The following is a 22,396-nucleotide window of genomic DNA, read 5'->3' on the forward strand; positions in this document are numbered from 1 at the left end:
ACTAGCTGTGTGACCCTGGGCAAGTCACTTAAATTTCATTGCCCTGCAAAAAACAAACAAAAACACTCCCAAAAAACAAAAAACAAAACACCTCCAATAACTCCCTACTGCCTAAAGGATAAAACCTAAACAGAATAATATTCAAAGCCTTATACCATATGGCCCCAATATATCAATCTAATGTCACTACTACTCCCCTACACATCTTTCTTCATGAAATTCTCCTTAAAGGAGTTTCCTACTACCCCATCCTAGCCAGTCTGGTTTATTCAGTGTACCCAGATATATCATGGCCATTCCCACCTCCAATGACCTTTAATCAGGTCATTTCCTACTAGGAAGGCCTTATCTCAATCTTCATTTCTCTGGAATTTTCTCTTGAAATTTAAATTTCAGAGCTCAGCTCAAATCCTCACTTGTTCTTTTCTTTTTCTTTTTCAACAGACTTACTGGGTCTCCCAAACTCACCTAGGCTGGAAGTGTAGGGTCTCCTCACTACCCCACCCCATTCTAACTGGCTTGGAGCTCCTCCATTTCCCTGAGCTAATTCACCATTTCCTAGGTAACCCCCTAGGATTTCCCCTGTATCCTGCCTTATCCCCTTTCAGACAGCCATCCCTTATAACAAAGAATATCTCGAAGAAAAGGAAAATAAGAAAGAGAAAAAAAATCTTCAAAAAATAATCAATGCACTGAGAAAAGCTCTTCACATGTATTATATAATCCTGATAACAACTCTGTGAGGTAGATGCTAATTATCACCCCCCCCCCCACCACCACCACCACCAATTACAGACGAGGAAACTTTAACCTAGGAAGTTAGTGACTTGCCTCGTGTCACAAAGCTAGCAAGTATCTGAGGGATGATTTGAATTCAGGCTTTCCTCATACCAGATCCAGGGCTCTACAATGCCATCCAAACCAAAGGAAGCTAGGTCACAGTGAGTGGATAGAGCAGCGGGCCCAGAGTCAGGAAGACCTAAGATCCAGCTTCAGACACTAGCTGTATGACCAGTCAAGTCATTCAAACTGTTTGCCTCAGTTTCCTCAACTGTAGAATGGGGATAATAATGGTACCTACCTCCCAGGGTTTTTGTGAGAGTCAGATGAGATAATATAGGCAAATTGCTTTGCAAACTTTAAAAATAACAACTAGCATTTATCTAGTGCTTTAAAATTTGTGGATAGAGCACTGGCCCTGGAGTCAGGAGTACCTGAGTTCAAGTCTGGCCTCAGACACTTAACACTTACTAGCTGTGTGACCCTGGGCAAGTCACTTAACCCCCATTGCCTCACTAAAAAAAAAAAAAAAAAAGTATCTGAAGCTAGATTTGAATTCAAGTCTTCAAGTTCAGCACTCTATCCTCTGTACCATCCAGTTGCCTAAATAAACTATTATTATTGTTTGTTTGTTTGTTTTATTTTGCAGGACAATGACTTACCCAGGGTCACACAGCTAGTGAATAAACTATTATTGTTGTTGTTGTTGCTATCATCATTGGGCTCTTATTATTTGAAATGGAATAAGGTCCGTGTACAGAAAGAAGGATTCTCTCTCCTTGGTTTTTCCACAAGTCAGTGAGAACAAGAGTTTTCAGTAAGCCCACATTAGTTCTTGAAAATAGACACTAATTGCTCTAGAAGGAATGCGTAATGATTATTAATGAGAAAACCCTTATCTAGAGCCACAGAGCAAAGTTACACAAGATATGTATTCTTACCTTAAAAGCCAAGACAATGCTGATAAAGAGAAGAATAATAAGGACTAGACAGGTAGGATTCACTGACATGATATCTTCCTTGTATGGAAAATGAGGAGGCTAGGGATAGAAGAAAAAAAAAACTCATTAGTAAATCTCATTAAACATTCAGGATCCCATTCCCTGGGCAGTGTTTCAGGCTTTCCTATCAGAAGGCAATTAATTAAAGCTGATAGCTATTGTTTAGGACCAAGATTCAATTTCTGGCCCATCTGGACCAAATAAAAATAACACTGAGAGAATGAAGAGAAGCTAGTTTCCTTATTTCAGGGAGTGATTGATTCACTATACTATGTGTTTCTGTCTAGATGGAAAAAAGAAATAAAGGTGCCTGAATGACACCTGAAAAGTTGTTTTCCCATTAACCACAGAAAGCAGATATCTTTTTCTTCCTGTTATTTGTTGATCAACCCTTAAGATCTACCATCATTCTGAAAACAGTGTCCCTTATTTAGAGACTCTACATCTTTGGTAGATCTGAACCTACAAGAAGAAAGGTGTATGTCCTGAGTTAAGTGGAAGACAAAATTTGTTCCCTCATCCTGCAAGAAGCTCTTCTAATAGTGCCTCCCTTCCTCCATTTTACCCTGCATTTTCTTTGTATATATTTTATATACACTTACACGTGGGTGTGTTGTTTCCACCAAATAGAAGGTAAACTACTTGAGTGCAGAGACTGTTTCATTTTTGTTTTTATAGCCACAGCTCCTGGAACCTCATAAGTGCTTAATGAATGCTTGTTGACTAATTGAAAAAGAAAATGAAGATAGGTAGTCTAATTTCTTGGGTGGAACCCCCCCCTTTTATTTTTTCTAATTTCTACCAGTAAATGAATCGTCTCATGCTATCAGGTGTTTGTAATGTTGCCTGTTGTAATGTATTGGAAATCCACCATATTGACTCTCCTTTGGACCAAAGGAAGAGCCTTTAGAAGTGTCCCAATCTGCTAAGGGGTTAGTAGTGAAGATGGGTCTTTTAATATTCAGTTACATATATTTTTAGTTGAGCAATCGGGGTTAAGTGACTTGCCCAGGGTTATATAAGCTAGTAAGTGGCTGATGTTGGATTTGAACTCAGGTCTTCCTGACTACAGGGAGGTCATTCTGTCCACTGTGACATCTAGCTGCCCCTCTTAATATTCAGTTGTGAAGCAGGAATTTGCCATGAAAGCTTCTCAGTGCCACCCATCTGAGCCTTCTGTTTAATTATCATAGGCCAATGTCATTGGCATATAGCAAACATGCATAAAATACTATATGAATGAATCCTGGATGGCTTATGGGTTTCTAACTCCTCTTTCTGACAGTATTCATTTGGAGCTTATCTAAAGTCTGATCTCTCTGAGTACTGCATATGTTGCAGTGGAAGGAATGTTGCATATAGAATCAGAAGAATTTGTGTCCAAATTGCAAGTCCACCCATTTACTGCCTGCTTAACTTGGGAGAAGCCACTTAACTTTTCTGCATTTCAGTTTCCTCATCTGCAAAATGAGTAGTTTGGTCTACTTAACCTCCAAGTTTCTACCAAGTGCTAAAACTATGACTGTATAATGTTAAAATGTGGTGTCCATTCTCTAAGACATATAATGAGAGGCAGTATGGTACAGTGAAAAGAGTTCTGGCTTTAGACTGAGAAGGATCTGGGTTCGAATCCTGACTGTCACTTACTGCCTTGGACAAATGAGTGAAGATCCCTGGGCTTCAGTTTTTCCTTTGTAGAACATATAGCTCTAATTGTGTGACTCTCCTCATCTTATCATTTTCATATGGGATCACAGATTTGGAGCATTTTAGAGACAAAATAAATTGAGTCACCTTATCATTTTCATATGGAATCACAGACTTAGAGCATTTTACAGACAGAAACCGAGACCCAGAGGAGTTAAGGGATTTGGCCAAAGTCACATAGAGGATAAATAGCACAACCTTGTCAGGTAATTCAGAGAACAAACAAGAAACTAAGTCAGTACTTGGGGGCCTAGTCACTACAGAGTCTGAAGAAAAACCAGGGTTAGGAATGAAAAGGATTCCTTCTTCCAGACTCCTCCCTCATATTATATTTGTTTTCAGTTACATTATCTCTTCTTTTGGTAACAAGTTCCTCCTCAGTCCTTGGAACTTTGATATTTCCCACTAGTTATCTTCTCTCACATCCCGTGGTAAATAGACTCACAAAACCACAGAATTTGAGATTTGAAAAGGATCTCAGCAGCTACCCGGTCCAACCGAAACACAAAAGAAATTCCCACTGTAACGTGATACCTAACAAGAGGTCATCCAGCTGCGGCTTGAAGAGGGAGCCTTCCTCAAGAAAAGAGAACCTACAGCATCTCAAGGCAGCTCATTCCATTTTTCAACATCTTCATTGTTAGGAAGCTTTTCCTAACATCTGTCATCAGGCCTAATTTTGTCTAGACTGTCCTTCAAAGACAACAGGCTGAACTCACAGATGCTTTGCTAGTGTTGAAAATCAAAAAAAAAAAAACAAAACAAAAAAACCTAAATAACTGGTGCATGGACTTGGGTAATAATGGGACTAAAGTCAGGCTGCCATGACTGACAGTATGTTGGTCACATAAGGGCTTCACTCTAATTTTTCCTTTTGCTGATCTTACCTTTTCTGGAACTTTTGCCCTATAATATAGAAACTTAGAAGAAAGAAGTGAGTCTCACATTCAGCCATTTCACCAACTCTTTGTGACCCCATTTGGGGTTTTCTTGGCAAAGACACTGGAGTGTTTTGCCATTTCCTTTACCAGCTCATTTTACAGATGAAGAACTGAGGCAAAGAGGGTTAAATGACTTACCCAAGGTCACAAAGCTAGCAAGCTTCTGAGACCAGATTTGAACTCAGGAAGATGAGCCTTTCTGACTTCAGGCCCAGTACTCTATCCACTGCACCACCTAGCTGCCTCAAGAGTCTCATTATAAAAAAAAATAATAATAATAAGAGTCTCATTACTAGGGGGCAGCCAGGTGGTGCAGTGGATAGAGCACCAGCCCTGGATTCAGGAGGGCCTGAGTTCAAATCCCACCTCAGACACTGTGACCCTGGGCAAGTGTGATAAAAATAATGGAATCTGGCAGACGCCCAGGGGTCCCACCTGACTGATTTATGTGGCTAGCCCTGGTTGTTCTCAGAGGTGGTGTACTACTGACATCAGCAAGAGACCACTCTTGGGACAGCTAGGTGGCACAGTAGATAAAGCACCAGCCCTGGATTCAGGAGTACCTGAGTTCAAATCCGGCCTCAGACACTTGACACTTGACACACTAGCTGTGTGACCCTGGGCAAGTCACTTAACCCTCATTGCCCAGCAAAAAAAAAAAAGAGAGACCACTCTCAACCAATCATCTTGAAGGACCTCCCATTTGGGGGAGGAAGAGAGGAACTAGGAAGTGGATGTTCCCGGAGGAAAGGGGCCTCTTTTGGGTGAGGAATAGGCATGTGGTGAGAGAGGGAGAACAGGAGGGCCCCTTTTAGTCATTCGGACACTGGCTTGGTGGTGAGAGATTTCACATGGATTGCTAGATAAGGAAATCGATTTCTTTCTCTCTGGCTATACCAAATTAGATCTAAGCTAGGATTTTCATGCTATAAGGAATCTGTTCTCAATCTCTCTCTCTCTCTTCACTAACTTCATAAAATATATATATATAAATAAATTCATATATATATATATAAAAATAAATTTTTAAAAGCCTAAACTCTTGCTAAATTTATCAGTGATTTTAGCCAGCTTCCCACCCCCCCAAGACTGGGGGAGGGGGCAGATTAGGACCCACATTTAGGTTTTAAACAAGACGCAAGTCACTTAACCCTCATTGCCCCACAAGAAAAAGAAAAAAAAAGAGTCTCACTACTTACTCATAAAGAGGAAATACTTCTAGGAGAGGTCTAACTAGTTAGCAGTTCAAAGTAAGTAAGAGGTATTATTAATATCCCTGGAGTCCTTTTAGGTCAACTGACAAAATTCAGGAAATGATTATTTTTTTTTAAATAGTTATATTGATGAAGTAAATGAAAGTCATACTCTTATCTTTGAGAAACATAGTTTCTGAAAACCATCTCCCTGCCCCAGCTTAGCTGCCTCAGCTACTCATATCAATTCAAATCAACCAGCATTTATTAAAATCTATATGCAAAGCACTAGAAGTACAAAGAAAGGCAAAAATAGGGCTGCCTTCAAGGAGCTCCCATTCTAATGGAGGAGACAACATCTACATAACTAGGTATATACAAGATACATACAGGATAGATGAATAGTAATCTCAGATGGGAATCAACTAGTTGCTGGGGTAACTGGGAAGGGCTTCCTACAGAAGGTAGTGTTTGAACTGAATATTGAAGGAAACCAAGGATTCTAAGAGGTCAAAATGGGGAAGAAGAGCTTGAATGACTGGGAAGATGATGGCAGTAATGGGGAAGTTTGAAAGGGAGGAGAAGGTTTTGAGAAAATAATGATGTGTTCTACTTTGGACATGTTGAGTTTGAAATGCCTATGGGACATCTTGTTCAAGATGTCCAAGATGCAGCTGGTGATGTGTCACTACAGCTCAGCATGTAGACAAGGTATGGATATATAGATTGTGGGATTATCCAAGTAGTGATGACTGAATTCATAGGCTGATATAGCCACCACATGAGAATATAGAGGGAAAAGAGAAGAAAGCCCAAGACAGAGAAGTATCAGAACCTTAGGGGTCACCCACAGTTAGCATTATATGGATGAAAGTCCAACAAAGGAAACTGAGAAGATGGAGAAGAAGGAGAATCAAAAGTGAAAAGTGTTAGAAAAACCAAGAGAAGATATAATATATGGGAAGAGACAATAATCAGCAATGCCAGATGCTTCAGAAAAGTCAAGAAAAAATAAAAATTGTGGAAAGTCCTTTAGATATGGCATCTATTCTAGCCTAAGTGAACATAGCCTACACAGAACACAAAAAGGACTACAGCTTTCTGTTATGTCTTTGCTGTCCCCCATCACTCATCCCAACTGATCTGCCTTTATCAGAGAGTAGATAATCCTATGATTAATAGAGAAGTGTGACTGTGCACATGCATGTTAATGGTCTAGACCAGGGCTTCTTAAACTTTTTTCACTTACAACCCCTTTTCACCTGAGAAATTTTTATGCAATCCCTGGTATATAGATATATAAAATAGGTATACAAATCAAACATTTACTGCCAAATTTTTCACAACCACCACATTCAGTTACGTGACATCATATGGGGTCATGACCCACAGTTTAAGAAGCTTTGGTCTATACAGTATTTTTTTTTTGCAGGGAAATGAGGGTCAAGTGACTTGCCCAGGGTCACATAGCTACTACCTGCCAAGTGTCTGAGGCCAGCTTTGAACTCAGGTCCTCCTGAATCCAGGGCTGGTGCTTTATCCATTGCGCCACCTAGCTGCCTCGGTCTATACAGTATTTTGAGTTTTAATGTTGACCACATACTCTAACTGAACTGGGATATATGCCACCTGGAGTATTGTGTTCAGTTTTACTTCACTTTTTAGGAGTATAGAAGCAAAAAGAAAAGGGTCCTGTATCTTTCCTCTCCAGACATGATGAATCTATCTTTATACTAGCTTCCATTTCCAGTAAGAAATGAGTAATCGGGGCAGCTAGGTGGTGCAGTGGATAGAGCACCAGCCCTGGAATCAGGAGTACCTGAGTTCAAATCCGGCCTCAGACACTTAACACTTACTAGCTGTGTGACCCTGGGCAAGTCACTTAACCCCAATTGCCTCGCTTTAAAAAAAAAAAAAAAGAAATGAGTAATCATGTCCACCCCACATTTTGTTTGCATTTCTGCTCTTCCCTAGTCCTTCTGCTTTGATAACCATGTCGTAAAACAAAACTGCTTTGCTTTGCTCCCCCAAAGTCCAGCAATAAAGAAGTAGAGCTCTGCCCTACCAGCAAGCTCAGATGCAGACTTGGACAGTCTGTCATCCCATGCTCCAATTTTTCTACTTCCTAAATTCATTCTCCCTCTCCTTCTCTCTCTTTCTCTCCTTTCTCTCTTGCTCTCTCTCTCCCCTCCTCTCTTTCCCTCCCTTATGCATATAGATATTTTATATGTACATATATATAATATGTACATTTATTTTATTTATTTTAATTCAGAGAGCTCACTTGGCTGACAGCAAACTGTTAATTCATTTCTTCCTGCAATATTTTATAATGAAAATGAAGCCCCTCTATCATATCTTATGCTCCAAATCTGGGATCTATGGTCCCTTTGCTATGATAGGAAGGATTTTTACAATCTGAAACATGCCTAGAAGAAATGAACAAGGGTGATGATAGGAACTAATATTATGTCATATGAGAATCAGTCAGAGGAAATGAGAAAATTCAACTTGGAGAAGATAAATTTCTCAGATTTCTCTTCTGAGAGAGAACATCAGTCTTGAAATCATTGAAGGGTTACCGTGTAGAAGAGAGATTCTACTTGGCTAGTTCTTAGGCAGAGATGTGCCTCAACCAAAGAAAGTAATTCCTAACAATCAGAACTGCCCCCAAATGAGAAGGGTTGTTATAGGAGGCCATGCATTCTCAATCACTAGAGATATTCAAGTAGAGATTGGGTGCTCTCTTGTCAGAGATGTTGTAGCGGGGATCATTGCGTTTGCAGGTGATTGGACTAGATAAAAAGTCCCTACTAGGGGCAGCTAGGTGACACAGTGGATAGAGCACTGGCCCTGGAGTCAGGAGTACCTGAGTTCAAATCCGGCCTCAAACACTTAACACTTACTAGCTATGTGACCCTGGGCAAGTCACTTAACCCCAATTGCCTCACTAAACAAAACAAAACAAAAAAAGTCCCTACTAACTTCTAGGGTTCTAAGTTATAAATTACTAGAACATATGGACCAGATTTCTGTAGAATAAAGAACAGAGAACCCAGCATACTCTTTAAACATTCACAAGGCTACCATATGGTTTCCTTTGATATCTCACTAGTCATTGTCATCCTTTCTTTGACTCCTCCTGCATTGTAAAGATCAAGCTATCGGGGTGGCTAGGTGGCGCAGTGGATAAAGCACCGGCCTTGGATTCAGGAGTACCTGAGTTCAAATCTGGCCTCAGATACTTGACTTACTAGCTGTGTGACCCTGGGCAAGTCACTTAACCCCCACTGCCCAGCAAAAAAAAAAAAAAAAAAAAAAAAAGATCAAGCTATCTCTCAAGGTTGGTTGATAAGACAAACATATTCACCAGCAGAGAAGAAATACCTTGTTCTGTTAGGGCGAAGGTTATCATACGAAGTGTTCACCACCAGAACTCACCAAACACATACACTATCTTCTCAGGAAGAAGCTTGATACAGGAAAGTACAAGGACAGATAATATATATATAATCAATAATTGGGAAAGCAAAGGTTCTCTACCAGTGGGCTCTGTAGAAGTTTCTTGACTTTTTATTAAAACAAAGAACCTCTATTCAAAAGAAGAAATTATGAAAATACTTTTTCCAATTTTTTTGTGTGGTGGCAAAGAACTTGAAAATGAAGGCTTCAAGGAAAATGACAAATTATGGAATATGATTGTAATATTGTGCCATGAATACTATTATACTATAAAAAATAGTCAAAAAAATTTTTTAACTGGGGGGGGGGGCAATGAGGGTCAAGTGACTTGCCTAGGGTCACACAGCTAGTAAGTGCCAAGTGTCTGAGACCGGATTTGAACTTAGGTCCTCCTGAATCCAGGACCAGTGCTTTATCCACTGTGCCACCTAGCTGCCCCTATGCTCTAAAAAACAATGAACAAATGGTTTCAGAGAAGTCTGGGAAGATTTGGAGGAATTATCATGGAGCAAGGAAAACAACCAGAAGAACAGTTTATAAAAGAACAACAACATTCTATAGACAAACAACTTCAAAAGACTTAAGAACTCTTATCACTGCGATGCCCAGTCACGATTGGAAGACCAAGGAAGAAACATTTCATCCCACCTACTGACAGAGAGGTGATGGACTCGGGATGCAGACATTTCTACTTTTTGGATATGGCCAATGAGGTCTGTTGGTTTGTTTGCTGGATTATGTGTATTTTTCACACATGTTCTCTTTTTCTTTTTCCAAGGGATAAGCTAGAGGGAGAAAAAAATAGATTCTTTTGTTCACTAAAAAAAAATCTCTAAGATTAAATTTGAAAATTAACAAAAGAAATAGAAAATATCATAATAATTATGACAGTTTTCATAGAAGTCCTACTCTGATGTATCATCATGGCATGGAGGAAACTGTGGCTTCTTGCAGACTGTGCAAAAAGAACATGAATCCCAGTAGGTAAGCCAGGCAAAAAATCTTTCCAGTGCTGGCAAACTAATGTATATGTGTTGTCTGAAGATCAGCTTTGATAAGGGTGGAGAGGTTTATCTCCAGAAAGTATAATATAAAAGAGGATGGCATCCAGCTGATGCATTTCTTTGACTACAGCAACTCTTGAAACTTTCTATTAAAGCATGGAGGTGCTGGTGTTTTCCATTGGTGGAGAGAGTATCCATACTGATGGAATCATAGATCACTGAAGTAGTGAAGAATAATGATAAGAATAAAGATAGTCTTTTTATTGCAAAGGTCCCCAAAATGAGAATCAAGAAATTTTGGGCCTCATTCTGACTCAGCCACTACTTAGCACTATACCTTGAGCAAATCATTTCATGGGAACATAGGATCTTTGAATGAACCTTGGAAGAGAGCTTAAAGATCATCCAACACAACAGCTGAGGAAACAGGTCCAGAGAAATTTAAGTGATGTGCCCAAGGTCACAAAGGTAATAGGTGCCAAAAGTGGGATTTGGACCCCATGTCCTTCAACTTCAGATCCATTGTTCTTTTTACTTTACTACACGTTGCACTAAATGATCTCTCAAAATTTTTCTCCAGCTTAGAATGCTAAAATTCCTAGCCAATGTACATTAAAGCATTTACCCACTAATCCTAAAAATATTTAGAGGCAGCACTACATAGAATAAAGAACTTTGGGTTTGGACTTAGGAGGTTTGGGTTTTGAGTCTATTGGCTCTGATTTTGGGCAAGTCACTTAATGTCTTTAAGCTTCAATTTCCTCATCTCTAAATTGGTGACCATACTTGCCTTAACCACTTCACAGTGGAGTTTTGCTGACTCGAGGTGATTGTGTATGCAAAGTACTGAGAGGGCCAAAATTTGATATAGAGAGCATTATTTGGGTGACTCGCCTTAATATTGGGGTCCTGGAAATATGAGGGACCTTTTTTTTAGATTTATCTTCCCCACTGAACTGCCCTTTTTAGATATTTCTCCCAGGCCAATAAGAAAGGAGCCTCTAAGCTTTGGTTCACAAAAGGATCAGATTTTATTACTTGGGAATTAATTAAACAACAAAGGTGAAACTAATAAAAATCAAAGATAAGGAAATAGGAAAATAGAAATATAGATAAATGCTCTTAACTCTAAACTTAACTTATGCAACCCCAGACCATTTCCAATTAAGATAGTTGAAAGGGGGGGCAGCTAGATGGCGCAGTGGATAGAGTACCGGCCCTGGAGTCAGGAGTACCTGAGTTCAAATCCGGCCTCAGACACTTGACACTTACTAGCTGTGTGACCCTGGGCAAGTCACTTAACCCCCATTGCCCTGCAAAAAAAAAAAAGAAAAAAAAAGAAAAAAAGCCTGGTAGGGAAAAAAGTTAGATTAATATAAAACCATTATTTGTCATTTCTTACTAAACTGTAAGAAGCTAATGAAAGCCTGTTTCCACTCAATCTGATACTCATAACAACTTAAAAGCAGGTTCTGCCATATATGTCATCGTTGGACATTTCAGTTGCAATATTGAAAAGTTGTCAGAAACCAGAATCTAAAAATATTGATTCTAGAATTTGAACTAGGGTTAGGGAGATTGTTGTTTCATAATCTAACTCAGCTGGAATGGCATTTTGCTAACAATATAAATAATATTTAGGTAAAGAAATCAACAGGCATTTATTAAAAGCCACTATGTGCTAGGTATAGTGCTTGGTGCTAGGGATAAATAAAAACAAAAATTAAATGGTCCTTAAACTAAAGGACTTTATAATCCATTGGGAGAAGCAACACACACACACACACACACACACACACACACACACACACACACACACACACACACGACCTTAGGTAAGTCAATACACTTTTCTGGCTCATGGTTTTCTCATCTGTCAAATTAGGAGGTTGGACTAGATGACCACTAAGGTCCCTTTTGGCTCTAGACCTATGACTTGCTTCTTCCATTCCTGATAAATGAATCAAGGTAAATGGAGAACTCTCCTCAGTTTCTACCTGACAAAGCAATGATAGAATTTCCCATAGTAAAACAGGTGGCGATCAGCTTTCAGAAGGATTTGCTGAGTAGCAAGCAGCACAAGCTTATTAGACTCTGGCTCTGGGGAGCTCATGTTTTCCCAGGATGGAGGCCAAGAAACAAAAAGCTCATATTCAGCTAATTAGCCTTCCAAACTTCTAGGTAATTCAGAGTCAGCTAAGTGCAAAATAAAATCTATTTAAGCCGGTCCCCCTGTAGCGTTAGATAGCAGTTGGAAATATCTTACTGAGTCTCACAAAGCTTCAAACTATTTGGAAATATCCCTTTAGTCAGCCATGTCACCCTAAGGAGAACATGCTTAACGTGGTTCTGATGACTACTTACCAGCTGTCGTACATATTCCTGGATCGAATTTGGATAAACAAGCACACTGATCGCCACCAGGGAGTTGAGGGCAAAATCAAAAATCTGGTAGCAGAAGAATGGGATGATCCAGGCAGCATGTTGCTATGTACAACAGAAAAGAAACAAAGTATTAAAACAGACTTGGCACTACCCCAAAAAACCAAAACCAACAACAACAACAACAACAAACATTTCTAGGCTGTTTTTGTTGTATCCTTTGAGAAAGTCTTTTAAAAAAATTATTATCTTTTTATTATTGATAGACTAACTAGCACTGGACAGATTTCTAGCACAAACTAACCCTGGAAATAATCCAAGTCTCTAAAAGAGGATTATTCTAATTGAATGAGGCAGGTAAGTAGCAGGAGATTGAGTGCTGGACTTGTCTAAGGAACACCTGAATTAAAATTCTGCAACAGATACTAATTTGCTAGCTGTGTGACCCTGGACAAGTCACCTAACCTCTCTGGACCTCAGTGTCTTCATCTATAAAATGTGGGGTTGGATACAATGACTTTTAAAATTCCTTCCATTTTTAAATCAATGACCCTGTGATCTCTCCTTAGCACTCTAGATGGATGTGAAACCTTTCAACAATTACCATAGAAAACAGGGGAAAAAAATACTTCCAAGAGTTATTTTACACAGTTGGGAAAATACTTTGGAGAGAGGCAGAGTAGATTAGCTCGAAGCAGTTGGGCATTGGTCAAAAGTGGCCCATAAAACTGTCAGAATCAGATTAAGTAATTGTTAAATGTTTAACAAAAAAAAAAGTTTTTTAAAAATACAATACAATATAGATAGTGTTAATTTGTAGTTTTCTAAGTTAATATATGGCCAGAAGGGATCTGTTTCTATTTGAGTTTGAGGCCACTGGTCTTGGAACAAGAAAGCCAGTTGGCCTTGAAACCAGGAAGACTTGGATTCTAGACCCACCTCTGGCACACACTGGTGTGGAAACTTAGACAAATCAGTTATCGTCTCAGCACTACCCCAGGAAACTCTTATGATTGTAAACGACAAAATCACTGCTGATCTGCACTGATGAATGTTATTTCCTCATTGAGAGGTTCCAGTGAGAGAGCCAGCCCCTGCAGTAGTTTACCTTATATGCACCATAGGTTGCCATTGCACAGATCAAGATCATGAGAAGGGAGATTGCAGTTGCAATGCACATGTCTGCCAAAAGGAAAAGAATGCATACAGTCAATTCAATTTAACAAACATTCAACACCCAACGTTTGCAGAGTGGTCAGAGTCCAACCCATCGTTTAAATATTCTGCCAACTTCCTCCCTCTAGGTATTTTGCTTTTGATGATTAAAAGACAAATTAACTGGATGTGGGCTGCAAAAGAGATTTGATCTCTTTCCAATACAACTAAACTTAGAACTATAAGCTTATCAAGGGACAATACTGAAGGGAATACTCCCTTTTCTCTTTTCCAACACAGAGTTTAAACATCATTAATCCTCAAATTGATTTAATTAACCCTCAAAAAACTGGAATTTTTACTACGTTTTAAAATGAAAGATAGGTGTTAAGAAAAATAAACTAATATCAGAGATTAAATTTTGAAAAGCATACAACATTCTAGGACTGAAGTCAATTCTACAAATATTTATTAAGCACCTGAAGTGAGCTAGGCCTAGGAAATCAAAGAATTTTTATAAAGAAAGACATGCTTTGGTGTTAAATTTAGCCTAGTCTCTTAAACCTTCTATGTACCATGATCTCCAAGTTTAGAACACGTAGCCTGACCACTAAAACTTTTTTTTAAATGTCTCAAGTATGAAAAGGTCTTAAAACATAAAAGGATTCAATTAAGTTCAACTTTTTTTTCCTGAAACATTAGTCTATTTCTTAGTATTTTCTGCAATCCATTCTCCATACCAGTAATAAAATTCCTAAAGTATCACTTTAAAATTCCTTTACAAAAGGAATTTATAAAACCTTATTTTATAAAACTATAATTCCTTAAAGACTGCATAAAATTCTTAAAGTATCACTATAGCCACATCACTCTCTGCTCCTCAAAACCCTTCAATGACTCTCCATTGCTCAACCAAATAAGGTCTAATTTCTGACCTATCACTTATATCCCTTCACATTCTGGCTCCTGCTTACTTTACCACCCATATCTCATACTGTTTCCCTTCCTGCATTGTATGTTCTGCCCAAATTAAGGGATACACTCTATCCCCTATTCTCATCCTGTTCACCCATTTCCATGACTTTGCTCATGCCATCTCCCACATGCCTGGAATGTTCTGTCCTCTAGAACCAAGAAAAGCAAGGCTAATGATTCCTCAATATGACAAACCTTGAGGGGTGATATGATTGCTCTCTTTGAATAAATCTATTCTTATACTGACTGAACACCCCTGGTTCCTTCAACTGATATTTCTGTAGTGTGACTTCTAGCCCCTTACCATTAGGGTCACTTCTTCAGATGTGTACCTGCTCGTTAATACACTTCCTTCCTAAAATATGGGACCCAGAATGGAAAACAAAGTTCTAAAAGTGTTCTAACCAAAAGAAACATAACAAGGAACAACCACTTCTCATTCTTCATGTTTTGCTTTAAGGCAGCTAAGTGGTATAATGGATAAAAAGTCCTGGACTTGGAGTCAGGGAGACCTGAGTTCCAACATTACCTTAGCAATTTACTAGTTGTGTGATCCTAGGCAAGTCACTTAGACTCATTTTCTCATCTGTAAAATGGGGGTCAAATGAGAAAGTATGTGTGAAGGTTTTGTAAACTTTAAAATGCTATATAAATATTAGCTATTATCATTTTATTAGTTAACCAGATGACATACTTCATAAATGCATAAATGACTAATATGGTAATGTTTTACATAATCACACATGTATAACCCATATTTGATTGCTTACCACCTGGGGGGGGAGGGAAGGAAGGAGGAATAAAATTTGGAACTTAAAACTAAATAAAAATTGTATTATTCTTAAAAAATGCATAGCACTTGGCACATAATGCTTAGTAATTTTTATTAATTCCTAATCAACATTTAAATAGTAATGTAATTAAAGCAGTAACAGGACATTTTCCTTGATATATATGAAGTGGGGAAAATTGATAATAATTGGATCATCCATATATGGGGCACCTATGGGCAAGAGCAGCTTTATGAATGAAGGGGATGCATGTATAGGGAACACACAGGACTGGAGCACATGAAATGGAGGGACATATTCATTATTTAAACACTACCAAGTTGCCAGGGGTCTCTACTGACCCATTTTCTGCCATGTGTTGTGTCCTTGTATTGCTTCTCAATATCCTCTTCTGTTCCACTCCAGTGTCTGCTTTCCACTCCAGTTAACTAACAACTATGGCTGTCTTCAGGATCATCTTCTACCCTAAAACCTCCCCCACTCAGGATGCTGGGGCCAAAAGGTAAGGAGGGGTATTATGGTTAATAGTCCTCTGCAGAGAAGACTACTGTGCTTCCAGTCTGCAAGGTCAGCTGGATCTTCAACTCCTATGCCTCTGATATATACTTCTCACCTGACGTTCTATCTTCAGAACCACCAGCAACTCAGTCCTCCTTCTACTGAAGGTAGACTTAAGGAAACCTTTCCCCTACAAGGAAAGTTAGAGTCAGTCTCAATGAACCTTCTCAGCCAATGGCTATGAAGATGTTTTCTTACTGGCTAGAGACCATCAGGAGGGATGCCTTGGGTGGAGGTTGGACTTGCCCTTTGATCTCTTCTTATAAATCTCCTGTTAACTGCCTCTCTTCTTCATAGTTCTTCTCAGCATTGCTGACTTCTTCTTAAATCTTTTTAGTTTTTCCCTTGGTTCTCTATTTAACTGCATTGTCCTCACTGGATCACAAATTTAGAACCAGAAGGGACTTCAGAAGCCCCTAGTTCAACCTCCTCATCATAAAGATAAAGGTCCCATGGAAGTTAAGTGACTTGCCCAAGGTCAGATAGATTTTGTCAGAAAAAAAAACTTAGAGTCTTCTATTCAACATAAGTTCTCTCAGTTCAGATGTTAGCTAATTTACAGATACTCATTTTAGCATTCATCCAACCCCTTAGCAGCTAGGTGGTGCTGAGTCTAGAGTCAGGAAAACCTAATTTCAAATCTGGCCCCAGACATTAGCTGTGTGACCCAGAGCAAGTCACTTTGCCTCTTGCTGCCTACATTTCTTTTTTTGACTGCTTAATAACCACTTTTATTTAAAATTTTGAAGTCCAAATTCTCTCTCTCCCTCCCTCTCTACCCTCCTCCCTCCCTGAGGTGGTAAGCAATCAGATATAGGTTATACACATGTGCAATTATGTTAAACATATCCATATTAGTAATTTTGTATAAAAAACTTGAATAATAGATTATAAAGGGATGATATCTGTAAATCATTTATTTTTTGTTTATCTTTTTTTTTTTTGTGGGGTGGTTGGAGTTGGGTGACGTGCCTGGGTTGAGCAGTGGGTGAGTGTCATGTGACTATGGCCAGATTTGGGCTCAGGTCCTCCTGGGTCCAGGGTGAGTGCTTTGTCCACTGTGTCACCTAGCTGCCCCATGTTGATATCTTTAGGGTAAAAATAAGGGGTGAGAGGATTGCACTGGGGAAGGGGAAGGGGAGAGGTAGAATTGGGTGAAATTCCACAGGAAAGGGCTTATGGAGTAGGGGGAGAGATGGAGGAGGAGCGGGGCAGTAAATTCATCAGAATTGGCTCAAAAACCTTTAATCTCATCAGAGCTGGCTCAAGGAGAGATTAACATACAGACTCAATTGGGTGGAGTAATCTATCTAAGATGGGCAGTGAATGAGCCTTACACTGAACAGACTGAAGCATGCTATTTTGTGCTTTCTTTTTTTTTTTTAAGTCTTTTTATATAAAATGACTAATATGGTAATGTTTTCATAATTGCACATGTACAACCTATACTGATTGCTTACCACCTCAGGGAGGGAGAAGGGAAGGGAGGGAATGAGAGAGGGATAGAATTTGGAACTCAAAACCTTAAACAAACAAACAAACAAATAAATAGACAGAAAAATGAATGAATGAATGAATAAATAGATAGATAAATGAATGAATAAATAAATGGGAGATGTGATTGATTAAAAAAAGACTTGAATAAAAGAAAAAATGAAAGAAAGTAAAAAATAGGATGCTTCAGTCTGTGTTCAATCAACATCAGTTCTTTCTTTGGAGTTGGATAGTATACTCCATCATTAGTCCTTTGGGATTCTCTTGGGTCACTGTATTGCTGAGAATAGTCAAGTCTTTCACAATTCTTCAACAAACAATATTGCTGTCCCTGTGCACAACATTCTCCTAGTTCTGCCCACTTCACTATACAGTTCATACAAGTCTTTCCAGGTCTTTCTGAAATCATCCTGCTTGTCATTTCTTATAGCACAATAATATTCCATCACTGTCATATACCAAAGCTTGTTTAGCCATTCCCCAATTGATGGACATTCCTTTGATTTCTAATTCTTTGCCACCACAAAAAGAGCTGCTATAAATATTTTTGTACAAATAGGTCTTTTTCTCTTTTGGGGGATGTCTTTGGGATATAAACCTAGTAGTGCTATTGCTGGATCGAAGGGTATGCACAGTTTATACCCCTTTGGGCATAGTTCTGATGTAGCAGGCAAAAAAGGGGTTACCAGAAAAACCTAAGACAAGCTCTAATTTAGATCTGAGCTCTAAGAGGGATTCAGACACCAGTTAATGGATAACTTAAGACTTGCATCTTCATTAATACAAGTTAGAGCCTAGGTTCTTGCTACCCACATTAATCAGCACCCATAACAAGAACATACAGAGGCAGGTCATAGAGACCTTAACTATAACAATGATACACAGACAGGGTATAGAAATTCAAACTGATAAATGAAAATATTTTGAAACTAGACATGGGAACGAAAAGGTGACATGCACAAAAAAGGCCAAATTTGGCCCCAGATTCACCTTATGACATGTAAGCCCCCAAAACACACCTCCATGGAAAAAGGTACCTGCTTTGGGGGTTGTCTTAGGACCCCAGGAACTCCAAATTAGGATAAGCCCTCCCCTGTACCTCCCTAAGGTGGATTATTATAATGAGACTGATAATCGATTTATCCATAATATAAATATAACTATCTTTTCTTTCCTTATTTGAGAGATGCCTTTCCACTTTTCTGGTTCTCTACCTGTGTTCACTCATAGTATTGCAATAAAAATTGGGAAACTGAGTCTTTTGGGATGACTCATGATCAATCTGACCCTAATTCCATCCCACATGAGTTCCAAATTGCTCCTGTAAAGATTTAATTGTAATTTGAGGTTTCTATGGCTCCATCTTTGGCTAAAATTAGAAGTCCTGGGGCGGCTGCCACAGCTGCCTCAGTTCTTGCATGGTGCTCCACCCACTGGCTGTAGCCAGAGCCATGGCGCTACAGCTCATGTCATCACCACGCACTGACGCCTACATGGGCCTGGCCAAATTATAAAAACTAGAAACCCAGTGAGGGCAGTCATGTAACTGTCAATCAAGGCTGCCAGCCAATTAGCTTGGGGCTGTGTACAGATGGCGCAGGGTTTTCTGGGAAGGAGAAGGGAGGAGATTCTCCATTCTGGTGTTTGAGAGGGAGAGAGACGGGGCGCAACCACTTTGCTCTTTGGGAACAACTGAGTCCAGTTGGTGTGATTCCAGGTCATATTATTTTCCTTCCCCTATTCCCTTTTTCCCTTGTCCCTAGTTCTACTAATCTCACTTGTATTTTACATTTGTTCTTGTTAATAAACCCTGTTTCATTTTTTTAAAAAGGCTGTTAATATTCTTCCTTACCCCAATATTACGGCAAGCCGCCCAAATTAACTTTCCTCATATTGAATTTGGACCTTACACTCTCCAGAATGGGTGGATCAGTTCACAACTCTGTCAACAGTGGGTTAGCATCCCAGTTTTCCCACATCCCCTCCAAAATTCAATATTCTTTTTTGCTAAATTAGCCACTCTAGTAGGTGTGAGTTGATACCTCAGAATTGTTTGAATTTGCATTTCTCTGATCAATAGTGATTTAGAGCACTTTTTCTTATGACTATAGATAGTTTTGATTTGTCTGAAAACTGTCTGCTCATATCCTTTGACTATCACTTGGGGAATTGCCTTAGTTTCTTGATCTGTAAAATGGGGATAATAAAAGTACCTATGGAAGCTAGGTAGTGCAGTGGATAGAATTCTGGGCCTGGAGTCAGGAAGATCTAAGTTCAAATTCAGCCTCAGAATTAAAATAAGGCAGGGTTTTAGGAGATTCAGGGTGTTGGGGGACAGGGGGGCTCTTCCTAAATAGAGTGGGCCAAGGACAGAAAGAGAAGCTCCATACACATCAAAATATTCAAAGCACCACAAAAAGTGGTACCAAATAACCAGAAACAAGCTGGATGCCTGTTGATTCAGAAATGGGTAAAATTATGGCACATGAATGTAATGGAGTATTACTGTGCTGGGATAAATGATGAATATGAAGAAGTTAGTCAAGACATATGAAATGATGCAAAATGAAGCAAATGGAACCAATTAAGCAATATACATGACCACCACAATGTGGGGGGCAGCTAGGTGGCACAATGGTAGGGGAGGGAGAGTAAATATATTTCGAATGAAAGCTAAATAAAAACAAAAATTTCAATAAATTTTCTTTTTTTAAATTAAAAAAAATTAGCTGTGTTGAGGTATCTATATGGGAAATATTTTCCATGTTAGAAATACAACAAAGGAACTGGTCATTAAAAGCTTATGTTAGTGAATTTGGACAGCTATTGGATTGGGAAGAAGCAATATCAGTTGAGCTACTTAGGGTTAAAATGATGAATTACATGGTCAGTTAGTGAGGCAATTGGTTGGTGCAGACCTGATATAGAATGAACAGTCCAGTCATCTGGATAAGGAGAAAATAAAAGGAAGTAGCTGGCAAAAGAAAATACTAAATCTCTTGAGGGGTTAATTATGAAAACAGGAAGATTTTCCCTGTTCATAAGAATAATAAACTTGTAGGCACCCTTTTGTTTTTTGGAATCAGTCATGATGATTGATAAGTTTGTTTTCTTCCTTGAAAGCCTGGCCCTCTTCCTTGGAACAAAACAGAACTTTTACAGAAGCTCCGGAAACAGATTAATGTATTCCAGTCAAAGCAGGATGTTCATCCTACCCTTGATGAAGGAAGTAAACATCTGTGCTGGTCAAGCAAGTAGTTAACTTAATGTCTTCTTTGTTTAAAACTATATATAAGTCTTTACTGGGAAAGTGGTCTTTGAAATCTCACCTGTGAAGAGGATTCTCTGTCAGGGACCTTTCCCAGTCAGGACTCTTGAAGCTGTGAACTGGGATTCCTCAGCTAGAAATGCAGATGTTGTTGCTTCCCTGGTTTGGTGATGGATATCTTTATTACTATATTTGTGATTGGAATTGTTATTGTGTCTTTGTTTCTCTATTTCTATGCTTCTGAAACTTGTCTTTGTCTAATTCACTATCCTGTAATTAATAAAGTGTGAGTGTGCTTATTATACCTCTCAAATCCCCAAACGTTTACAATACACCTCTATATCTGGGGATCAGCTGTGAACCCCACTATTTTAGGCTGTGGGGCTACCAGAGCCATCATGACTTGTTTTTTCGTGGTGCCCTCAGACATTGGCTTTGATGGTGTTGATAAGGCCACACCTAGTGGAGGCCTTATCAACTCAAGACCTTAGGAAATGGAGCTCACCAGAAATGGGGCCGACAGTTGTAGTGTGAGGTGTCTGTGTTCCTATGTAACGATTGGAATGACGCCACCCGCTGGAAACTTACTGTAGCAAAGCTCCGCCATGAGCAGAAGGCATCTGAGGGCAAGACATCCGGCTCTTTGGCGTCAGGAAGTGACGTTTGCTTGTGGGAGGAAGAGGGGGCGAGGTGGGCGCTCTCACTCTCTTTCCTCAGGACTCAGGTGGAGAAGGGAGCTAGAAATGTGCTCTCCCTTTAATAGATAGATGAATCTAGGCCCTTCTCTCTCTCTTTACCAAATTCTTATTCTCCTTAATAAATGCTTAAAAGTCTAACTCTTGCTAAAGCTTATAATTTATTGGTGACCACTCATTAGATATTTTAGACAGTATAGCTAGAATTTTAGTCCCTTACACCTATTTACCATTACTTCCCTAATTGTTGCTGCAGATACACTTTGCATGCAATGCATGCAACCAAACTTTATTAATCCAAGCAGAAAAACGAAGCTCTTTAAGAACAGACCTCCATCACCCTGCCATTTCAGAGGCTGCACATGAAAGGCTTGCTTCTTACCAGACTAGACTAGGTTCACTTCTGGGTGGTCAAGTCTCTAAATCTCTGTCACCTAATCAAAATTGCCCTTGAGACACATGGACTTGCTTGAGTCTCAAGTACAGGAAGACAGGAGGTTGCCCCACTTGGGAACAAGCTAATAACTGGGATCTCAAGTGGCTTTTTTATCCTATTAGCTAAAATTATTTACCATAATTTGATTAGTAGTTTACTTCAAAAATCACTGATAAAATTGTTTATAGTATTTTTTCATTGGTGGTCTGTCTTATTAAAGGGTCTACATCAATTTGTCACTTGTTTTTAAGAGTACATACATGTTTACTACATTATGCTACATACTATGTATTACTACATAGTATGTATTTTACCATATATATGCTATATTGTTTACTACTATATAATATAGTACATATGCTTTAAGGACAGAGGTGCTTATCTTATTGTCAAAAACCAACTTACTCAAGACAGCTTAATCACAAAATTTAAGTTTAAAAGCAAAATGGACTCAGCTATGTGTAACGATTGGAATGATGCCACCTGCTGGAGAGCTACTGTAAGAAAGCTCCGCCATGAGAAGAAGGCGTGTGAGGGCAAGCCATGTGGTCAGT

General features: G+C 39.1%; 1 protein-coding gene across 1 annotated transcript in view; it reads right to left on the reverse strand.

Moving 5' to 3' along the window:
* Positions 1 to 22,396, reverse strand: part of LAPTM4B (lysosomal protein transmembrane 4 beta) — a 127,900-nt gene that overhangs the window by 65,607 nt on the left and 39,897 nt on the right. The window contains exons 3-5 of the mRNA XM_043976759.1: positions 13,579 to 13,652; positions 12,453 to 12,575; positions 1,722 to 1,820 (exon numbers count right to left, since the gene is read on the reverse strand). Of these exons, the coding sequence (XP_043832694.1) occupies positions 1,722 to 1,820; positions 12,453 to 12,575; positions 13,579 to 13,652 (296 nt within the window). The remainder of the gene's footprint in view (positions 1 to 1,721; positions 1,821 to 12,452; positions 12,576 to 13,578; positions 13,653 to 22,396) is intronic.

This window comes from Dromiciops gliroides, chromosome 1 (genome assembly GCF_019393635.1).
Source record: "Dromiciops gliroides isolate mDroGli1 chromosome 1, mDroGli1.pri, whole genome shotgun sequence".
NCBI classification, from domain to species: Eukaryota; Metazoa; Chordata; class Mammalia; order Microbiotheria; family Microbiotheriidae; genus Dromiciops; species Dromiciops gliroides.